Genomic DNA, 10,493 nt, shown 5'->3' with positions numbered 1-10,493 from the left:
GTTTTTTTGATCTATAAGCCACAATTAAAAGTCGAACATCACAATACAACCTACCTCGAAGGGAATATGGAAAAGTAATTAGAAGCGATATACTGAATATTTTGATATTCGGAAAATATGTCGGTGTAAGGAAGAGGTGCTGTTGACCTCTAATCGGGTAAGAGGGAGCAAATATCACGAAATATTGCCCAGACTCGGAATAAACATCCGCAGAAAGTAAAAGTTTCGTGGTAGTTGTGTAGGGTATCGTATGGTCGGCCCCGTCCGACTATACTTTATTTATTTGCAATGCGTCACATTTATTTGCAATGGTTCTTAGCATGAATTTTATAGAAAATAGTATGAAAAAGGAAAAGCTTTCAATTTGTGAACGAATTTCAGTTATAAATTCTTAAAAGTCGTAGACTTATTCAATAGCTAACGATGGTGTCGGATAACGCTAGAAAAAAATATTTTTTGACTTTCGAACATTCCCTACTGGCTTATCATACCAAATATCAAGTGAAATACGCCATGGAAGTCGATAAAGGGGCACTTCTCACACAAAAGATAAACTTATTCAACAATTCAACAATTAGACCCACTTATCCTAATAAGTTTGAATTGGCAGCACAAAAACGATATAAAACCATCACTTATCAAAAATGTATTTAGTCAAGGACGTTCATTCACATACAATACTTATCACAATATATCCTCCATTCTATGCGAAGCAACAACAAATGACCGCTTTTTCTCTATATTGAATATTTATTAGAAATTTAAATATCTTCGTCACATCTTTGCTAATAAAATTGTCTAGACATTTACATCTTCAAATGTAACTAATTTATGCAAAATTTGTTGTCTATTCGCATGGGGTTTGCTCTGGCACAAATCCCACCGATGCAAAATGAAAAAGTCGCAATATGTCCCAAAAGAAGTGACAACTCAACCAAAACATAGGACAACAGGCAAACAAATAAACAAACTAAGATCCCTTGTCGACCACTTGACAAAAACAAAATGAAAATGAAAATCTATCAAAATATTGGGGTCACATTCAGCATTCAACAAATGTCACAATAAAACTTCACATTGTATATTTATGTACACAAACATATATATTTTTTGGCCCATTTCTTGTGTGTGTGTGTGCGAGAAACACACTTTCCCATGCACAATTTTAATATTTGTTTTTTTAGCTTTACAAAACCATAACGCTAAATTAAAGTTAGCCACAAAGTGATGCCAAAATATTTTCCAATGTGTCAACCAATAAATTGACAATTTCGTTGAGAGACATTGTATGTATGTACAAGCTCACACACACTCTCATGTATCTTTTATATACAACAATATTTTGTTCGGTGGATCACACTACATGTTTAATTATTATGTCGACTTTTTTTTTTGTTTCACTAATCCCCATCAGCATCACCTCACCTCAACTACCATCGAACATTTTTTCAAGTCAGTCAACAAATTTTCACTTTTAACCACATCATTCATACATATGAACTCGTATATTGTCCGGCTGGCAACTAAAATTTTACTTTTGTGTATTTTTGTAACACTCAACGAAAGTTGCATAAATACAGTTGTGTTGTACTTTTTTTTTAAAAAGGAAAGATATAACAAAAAAAAATTATTTTATTTGAAAACCACAATTTCTACCGATCTCCAAGTTTCTGCGGATCCGTCCGTCCGAGCCTGGGTAATATTTCGCGATATTTGTACCCTATTGACTGATTATAGGTCAACAGCGCTCCATTTCTAACCCTGGCGTACTTTCCAAACCTATTTCTCCCGAGGTAAATATTTACGCCATAAAATCAAAATTTGGTCGCTTTAAACAGCGGATTAAGTATTTTGACAGATCCCCTTCAACATGTGAAATATGTGGTGATCTGCATAATGGCCTCTAGAGCGAAAAAAAACATCTCAAAATCACCGAAAAATCACAGAAAAATATAGACGTCGTCCTTCACCATAACTAGAACTTCAAAGTGATCAGAGTGACATTTCCGCTCTCTTGTGGGATAAGTGCATATGATAACCTACACAACTTCCACGAAAATCTAACTTTCTGTGGTCCTATATTCTGGGCTTGGGCAATATTTCGCGATATTTGCAATCTCTTGACCGACTAGAGGTCAACAAATATTATTATTACTAATATTCAGTACAGCTCTTCTAATTACTTATCCAGATTCCCTTCACCGTGGGTTGTGTTGTGATGCTCCGCTTTCAATCGTGGCCTATAGATCGACAAAAAAAAAAAAAAAAACACAAAAAATGAAGTTCTCCGTCCACTTCATCCCAATATTATTATCTGATCATCACTGAAAATTATAAGCGTTGTCCTTGACCATACCTGGATCCTCATGGAACATGGAACGCCCTCCAGTGTGGTAATGGGTTACTAAATAATGTATGAATACGTAAGCACCTGTAAATATTTAAGTTTATCTCCCGCATCCGAGTACCTACGACAATATAATTGGTATCAATTGTAAGGCCAGACACTCCTCTTGGATATACTATCAATTTTTCGAGTCTATGTCCTTCAGAAGTAAATATATACGCCATAGAATACACATTTCGTCATTTTTCAACCAAAAGTCAGGATCCATTTGACCCGCTAATTATTGACCAATTTGTATCAAAACAGGCTTGCTTGTTCTGTGGCCCAATACCCTTCTCCGTGTAAAAATTCGAGATGTTTGGGCCATAATTGCTGCCTCTGGAGCGATAAGAAAACCCAACAAAATTTAAGTATTTGGTCCATTTCATCCCCTAAATATTAACCGATCTTTACCAAAAACAATAGGGGTCTTTATTGGCCAGAACCCCTCCTACATGCAAAATTTCGTGAAGATTGGCCCATAACTGCGGCCTGTATCGTGTTTACAAATTATAATGGACAGGCGGACAGACGGACGGACACACATGTCTAGATCGATTCAGCAAGTCGACATATGATGATCTGTATACTTAAAGGTGGGTCTAGGACCAATATACCCTGACAACATAGTATAGCAATATAATTAGTATGAAGTTAAAGGTCAACCACTCCTATTGGATATGCTATCAACTTCTCGAGTCTATGTCCTTCAGGAGTAAATATATACGCCCCTGAATACAAATATTGTACTTTTTCACACAAAAGTCAGGGTCCATATGACCCGATAAATATTGGCCGATCTTTCTTAAAAACTATAGGCGTCTTCGTTTGTCAGAACCGGTCTTACATGCAAAATCTCGGGAAAATCTAAAGATATATAAAGACTTTGGTACACCCTTTACATTAAATCGGACTAAAATATATATGGGGTTATATCTATATTTGAACCGATTTTCACACACATCATTCTAGAGTCAATTCAGTACATATTGCAAAATTTCGTGCAAATCGTAAGATATATAGGGACTTTTGTGCATTATTAGCACACATAATTCTAGGCTTTATTCAGTACGCTGTGCCAAATTTCGTGAAAATTGATAGATATATAGGGACTTTGGGGCACCTTAAAACGGACGAAAATATATATAGGAAAATATATCATCTAAATCGATTTTCACGAAACTTAGCACACGTCATTCTAGATTCAATTCAGTTCACTATACAAAATTTCGTGCAAATTAAAAGAAATATAGAGGCTTTAGTGCACCATTTACATAAAACCGAAAATATATATGGGAGGTATATCTAAATCTGGAACGATTTTCACGAAACTTAAGCACATCATTTTAGGTTTAATTCAGAACGTAGTGCCAAATTTCCATAAAATCCACCATTTACATAAAATCGGAAGAAAATAAATATGGGAGATACATCTAAATTTAAACGGACATTCATAAATCGACTCAAAAAGTGAGTACCACAGTGTGGTGAAGGGAATAACAAGTAAAAATTCGTTAAATTCAGTTATAGTAATATTTAAACATGGACCTATACATATGCACCATACAAAACGTATATATGAGTCAACCTTTCACAACCCTTTATACCAAATTATAGCCCCATCGGTTTGAAAATATGAAAAAAAAACGAAATAAAACGAAAACCGTATCCTTTAAGAATTTGATAAAACAATTAAAGCAAATTCGTTTGGAAAACATTCCTATTGTCATCGAATTTTATTCTGATCAAGAATATACTTTCAGCGGTCTTCGATGAATATTTCGAAATGCTGCGATTTTGTGTATATGGTTCACCTAAGTTTGTCCGATTGATACAAAATTTTACATAGTGTACCGAAATAAATAATTTTTTGTAATGGAACCATTTAAGATTATGATGTACAGTGTGTACAGTCAAAAGTATAATTTTAATAATACTACAAATGCATTGTTTTGTTAATTCCAACACAAAAACCAAATAACAAAGAATATATCATGTGTTTGCAAAATAAATACTCATTAATACTATTCTCTTGTCAATTATATTACGTATTAACTAATAGAAAACACAATTGCAACAACAAGTGACTTGTTAGAAATCTCTCTATTCACCTTCAAATGACGTCATCATTCCTTTTACCTCATTTAATTTATTTCTTCAGCACGGTACAAATCATCGTTGCAATGATAACATAACCATCTCCTACATCAATTTGACAAACAATAACCCTCCACCACCCACTCTTCCTTTTAATTACTATTAGCACCATTGTTGTTATTGGTATGCTGATTTGTTTTAGTTTTGTCTAACACGGCATTTTGACTTTTTAAATGCCTTTATCTCTTCTATTAAAGATCTATCTATCCGTATTCAAATTCTCTTCTATTACTTGATCAACAAAACATAGCAAATGTAGTGAGAATACGCCATTATATCTCTCGCTCTCTTCTCCAATGAAGAGCATAAGCCTTTATTGGAGAGTCTCCAAACTTCACTTATTGCAAAAACAAAACAAAAATCTCCCCTTCTCAATAACGGTACCTGTTTAAACTCCATTTGGAGAGGGATAAATCTCTTCTATTAATACACTTGCAATGAAAACATTCTTCCCCGACTCTCCCCACCCACAATGAACGGTATTGTACATGTCGTTGTTGCGTTTTATTCTTTTGTTCTGAATTTGGAGTTAGTTTGTGCCGGTCATTATCGTCGTTCGTATGTGTTTCGTTTTGCTCCACAAATCTCCACATAAAATAGATAAAAATTTGCAAAAAAAAAAAAATAATAATAATAATAAATCTTGTGTTATTGCAAATATTAAAGTTTATGTTATATAGAAAAGTGTGTGTTATTTATTTCTACTGTTGTGAATTAATGCGAACATAAACAATTTGTTAACATTTCCTTGTGAGTAGTGCAATCCAAAAAGACGAAAAAAATGCGTAGAACTGCAAATGAATTAGTGGAAGGGAAGAATAGAAAATTTGTCGATACAGTTATGTGAAGGAAGTGTAAAGACAATTAGAAAAAAAATACTTTGTGGTTGTGTGGAGCATCGGTAAAATCGCGCGTTGAGCCATAACTGCTACCCTACAATGAAACTAGTGTAAATAAAAAAGGTGAGTTTGCTTGTGTATTTATTTCTCTAAATTCTCTCATGACTGTCCATACAATATACTTGAATATTTGCAAGGGATTATCAGTGTGGATATTTAAACCCTACACAACAATGTTGTCACGGTATTATAGCTTTGTGCAGCCCCAAGAGATTGTAACACCGCGAAATATTGATTCTAGACCCACCTTTAAGTGTACCGATCGTCATATCTCGACTAGCTGAGTCGATCTAGACATGTGTCCGTCCGTCCGTCCGTCCGTCCATCTGTCCATTATAAATTGTAAACACGATTCAGGCCACAGTTATGGACCAATCTTCGCGAATAGGAAGGGTTTGGCCCAATGAAGACTCCTATTGTTTTTGGTAAAGATCGGTTAATATTTAGGGGATGAAATGGACCAAATACTTAATTTTTGTCGGTTTTTCTGATCGCTCCAGGGGCCGCAATTATGGCCCAAACATCTCGAATTTTTACATGGAGAAGGGGAGTGGGCCAAAGAATAAGCATGTCTGTTTTGATAAAGATCGGTCAATATTTAGCGGGTCAAATGGACCCTGACTTTTGTGTGAAAAATGACAAAATTTGTATTCTACAGCTTATATATTTACTCCTGAAGGACATAGAGCCGAGAGGTTGATAGTATACCCAAGACGAGTGATTGACCTTTAAATTGATACCAATTATATTGTCTTATGTACTCGGATGTGGGAGTTATACGTAAATATTTACAGGTGCTTACGTATTCAGATATTATTTAATAAACCATTACCACACTAGAGGGCGGAAATATAGCGCGGATCGCTTTGTAATGTTTCATGAGGTTCCAGTTATGGTCAAAGATAATAATTTCGGGTGAAGTGGACCGAAAACGAAAGGTGCAACTATCACGAAATATTACTCAGGCTTGGAATAAAAATCCGCAAAAAGGTAGAGTTCTATGGTAGTTGTGTAGGGTATCGTGTGGTCGGCTCCGTCCGACTATACTGCTCCGTCACATAAGGCGTTGACTTTTAATTTGATTCTCTAAAGATATATTTTAGGCCTAAGATTTCTAAATAGATTTTTCCACGTCCATATTAGCGGTGGAATTTTTAAATATTTTTAAGGGTCATATTAGATTTGATTTTTTTAAATAATATTTTTTTCACGTTGATATTTCAATTTTTTCGGAGGCCAGATTTTTTAAACAATTTTTTTACCATCCTAGATAGGATAATGACAAATTTTGACATCGATACATCCATGCATTCGGGAGGAATATATATCTACTAGCTACACATTAAATATATGCTTTAAAACATTTGTTGACTGTGGGCAACAATGGCCCACAAAGGGTATTAAAAGAGAAAATGTGTTAAAAACTCCCAAAATACCGAATATGTTAAGGCACAGTTCTATGGGTCCTATACTAAAATGTACACCGATATATCCGATTGTTAGTACCCAACATCCTAATATTAGTAGCAATGTACATATGTGCAAAAATGCAAAGCTCTATCTTCAATATTCTATCGTGATTCCAACAGACGAACATGAATAAATCATCATAGAATTTTATTTCGATCAAGAAAATATATATTTTCAGCAGTCTTCAGTGAATATTTCGAAATGCTCGGATTTTGTGAAAGTTTGTCCGATTGATACAACATTTTACATAGTGTACCGAAATGACTATAGAATGACGTCTGTTTTGTGTAATGGAATAATTAAATCTTTTAATGTACAGTGAGATAATTTTAATAATAATAAATAATTATTGTACTGCCTGCCTTAAGGAAGGTTCCTATAAAAGCAATAAAGTTAAACCTTACTTCAAAATACATTCATCAAATGTTTCTCTCCGTGCATCAAACGCAAACATTGGAATTTTCATACTAATGTATTGCTTTGTTAATTCCGACATAAAAAACCAATAACAAAGAAACATCATGTGTTTGCAAAATATGTACTCATTAATACTATTATCTTGTCAATTATATTACGTATCAGCTAATAGAAGCACACAATTGCAACAACATTATGTTAGACATCTCTCTATTCATCTCCAAATGACGTCATCATTCCGTTTACCTCATTTAATTCATTTCTTCATCACGAAACAAATCATCGTTGCAATGATAACTTAACATCCCTACATAAATTTAAACCACCCCCCTCTTCACCCTACAAAAGATTACTAGTATCATTGTTATTATTGGCATGTTGATTTGTTTTAGTTTGATCTCCTTAACAAGGCATGTTGACTTTTTTAAAATGCCTTTTTCTCTTCTATTAAACATCTATTTACCCGTATTCAAATTCTCTTCTATTACTTGATCAACAAAACATAGCAAATGTAGTGAAAATACGCCATTATATCTCTCGCTCTCTTCTCCAATGGAGATCATAAGTCTTTATTGGAGAGTCTCCAAACTCCATTTGAAGAGGGATAATATCTCAACTATTGCAAAAACAAAAATCTCCCTTTCTCCCCTTCTCAAGAATGGTACCGGTTCAAACTCCAATTGGAGAGGGATAAATCTCTTCTATTAATGCACTTGCAATGAAAACACTCTTCCCCGACTCTCCCCACCCACAATGAACGATATTGTACATGTCGTTGTTGCGTTTTATTCTTTTGTTTTGAATTTGGAGTTAGTTTATGCCGGTATTTATCGCCGTTCGTATGTTTTTCGTTTTGCTCCACAAATCTCCACATAAAATAGTAATGTAATTGCAAATATTAAGGTTTATGTTATAAAGAAAACTGTTTCTATTGTTGCGAAATAATGCGAACATAAAAATTGGGTTTACTTTTCGTTGTGAGTAGTGAGTGCAATCCAAAAAGACGAAAAAAATGCTTAGAACTACAAATGAATTGGTGGAATGGAAGAATAGAAAATTGGCCAATACATTTATGTGAAGGAAATGTAAAGACAATTAGAAAAAAAAATACTTTGTGGTTGTGTGGAGCATCGGTAAAATCGCGCGTTGAGCCATAACTGTTGCCGTAGAATGAAACTACCCAGTAAAAAATATTTGGAGTAATCCTCAACCGAGCAATAGAGGAGTAATGATTTCTTCATCCATTTGGAGTAATAAGCGAGCAATGTATGAATTTTGTTTTGCCAAAAAATTCCACGAAGTTGGAAAAAAATTGATGTCTCGCCTTATGCTCCAAATGGATCAATAAGGGATGCATCAAAGCATTTTTGGCATGTTTTTTTTTGTTTGATGTAACTGTTGTTTAACTGTTGCTTTCGTCATGTTCGATTATTTCTTTATGGTTGTCCGTCCATTTGCTCAGTTTTCTTGTGTCCGTCTGAAGTGAAACACGTGTTGTAAGTGTAAATAAAGTGTAATTAAAAAAATTAAAAAAGTGTAATTAAAAAAATCAATTGGTAAAATAATGTGTGATAATTTTGTTTCTAAACGTCATCTTAGACGGCTTGTAAAAACTATATTTCAAACTATTTTTCTACCTTAAGAACCATGAATTTTAATGCGAACATATTCCAAACTCAATCAGTTTTTACGGATGAAACTGTACAAAGCACACCGAATAATGTCGCAGGTAATGTTAACTCATAGCTCTTTTTATATTTTTTATCATAGTAATTATTTGATTTTATGTTCATTTCTAGAAACAAACAATGAAACAAAAAACACCAATAAAAAATTGGAAAACAAAATTGATCTCCTTCAAACTGAAGTCGAAGCTTTAAAGAAAATTATGTGTAAACAGACAATTTTGTTAGAACAGATCGTTAAACACATACGCCCAACTAGCAAGGATCTCAAAATTTTTCCAATAAATTCACTAGAGGAATTAAATTCGGCAGAACAATTAGTTAATAACGAGCCTGAATCAGAAGTGGTAAGCCAGAGTTTTTAATGCATAATTTAAGTGAATTTGGTACTAAAAGCTAATTATATTTATCTTTAATTATTTTCAGATATCATATATGAAACTAAAATTTGGCAAAGACAAAATAGAAAAGGCGTTACATGCAATGATTGGTGACAATATTTTGCTTCGGGTAAATTGGGATGGAGCTAAAAATAAGACAGCCATAAACAAATATCGGTTGTTTAACTTTTTTTATTTCGGTAATAGCTTGATTTTATAACGTGTTTTAAATAATATGTACATGATGTTTATTTTTCCTTTATTTTTGCAGAATCACTCAGAGACACCTAGTGTAAATAAAACAGGTGAGTTTGTTTGTGTATTTATTTCTCTAAATTCTCTCATGACTGTCCATACAATATACTTGAATATTTGCCAGGGATTATCAGTGTGGATATTTTCTAAATATTTTTAACAAAAATGATAAGCGAGAGGTTTTTAATTAATTTTGTTCAAAATATAAATTGTTGGATTTAAAATATATTTTTAAGGATTATAGCCAAATAAGGTTTGTACTTTTAATTAGATTCTCTAAAGATGTATCCACATTAGCGATGAAGTTTTTAACATTTTTAGGGTTCATATTACATTTGAATTTCTATACCCTTCACCACACTGTGGTACAGGGTGTTTGTAACAGACAAAAGGAAACGAGATAGATACATGGTTCCTGTAGATGTTAAATGGTAAACAAAGTAACAGGTCGGATTTGTTATCAGATTTGAATGGAATTTGGCACAAGTCCCTTTCATTGGCCCAATTACGAACCCTATTGAAATTGAAAAAAATCGGTTCAGATTTAGATATAGCTCCCATATATAGTTTTTTCCGATTTTATGTAAATGTTGCACCAAAGTCCATATGTCTTTGCATAGTGTACTTAATTGTCCCTATATATATTTCCATTTGCACGAAATTTGCATAGGGCACTTAATTAGGTCCAGAATGACGTGTGTTAAGTTTCGCGAAAATCGGTTTTAGATGTAGCTCCCATATATGGTTTTGTCCTACATTAAGTAAATGGTGCACCAAAGTCCCTATATATCTTTTGAGTTGAGAGAAATTTTGCATAGTGTGCTGAATTAATTAAGTCGAAATT

General features: G+C 33.6%; 1 protein-coding gene across 1 annotated transcript; it reads left to right on the top strand.

Annotated features, from left to right (window-relative positions):
• Window positions 1-8,523: 8,523 nt before the first annotated feature.
• LOC133328367 (uncharacterized) lies at window positions 8,524-9,685 on the top strand. The gene is made up of 5 exons (XM_061536972.1): window positions 8,524-8,885; window positions 8,973-9,058; window positions 9,129-9,361; window positions 9,441-9,594; window positions 9,666-9,685. Exons 2-5 carry the CDS (start codon window positions 8,977-8,979, stop codon window positions 9,683-9,685), a joined length of 489 nt encoding a protein of 162 aa, XP_061392956.1. The 5' UTR covers window positions 8,524-8,885; window positions 8,973-8,976.
• Window positions 9,686-10,493: the final 808 nt, after the last annotated feature.

The sequence above is a fragment of the Musca vetustissima genome, unplaced genomic scaffold (genome assembly GCF_032173495.1).
Source record: "Musca vetustissima isolate MV318-11 ecotype Yass unplaced genomic scaffold, APGP_CSIRO_Mvet_v1 utg18127, whole genome shotgun sequence".
Taxonomy (NCBI): domain Eukaryota; kingdom Metazoa; phylum Arthropoda; class Insecta; order Diptera; family Muscidae; genus Musca; species Musca vetustissima.
The sequence above is the reverse complement of the archived record's forward strand: the minus strand, read 5'-3'. Positions and strand labels throughout refer to the sequence as shown.

Bases quoted from the DNA above. Each gene is read 5' to 3' on its own strand.
- LOC133328367 (XM_061536972.1), top strand. From the start codon at position 8,977: ATGAATTTTAATGCGAACATATTCCAAACTCAATCAGTTTTTACGGAT. The intron at 9,059-9,128 runs GTAATGTTAACT...GTTCATTTCTAG, and splicing joins CACACCGAATAATGTCGCAG to AAACAAACAATGAAACAAAA. The intron at 9,595-9,665 runs GTAATAGCTTGA...TTATTTTTGCAG, and splicing joins GTTTAACTTTTTTTATTTCG to AATCACTCAGAGACACCTAG.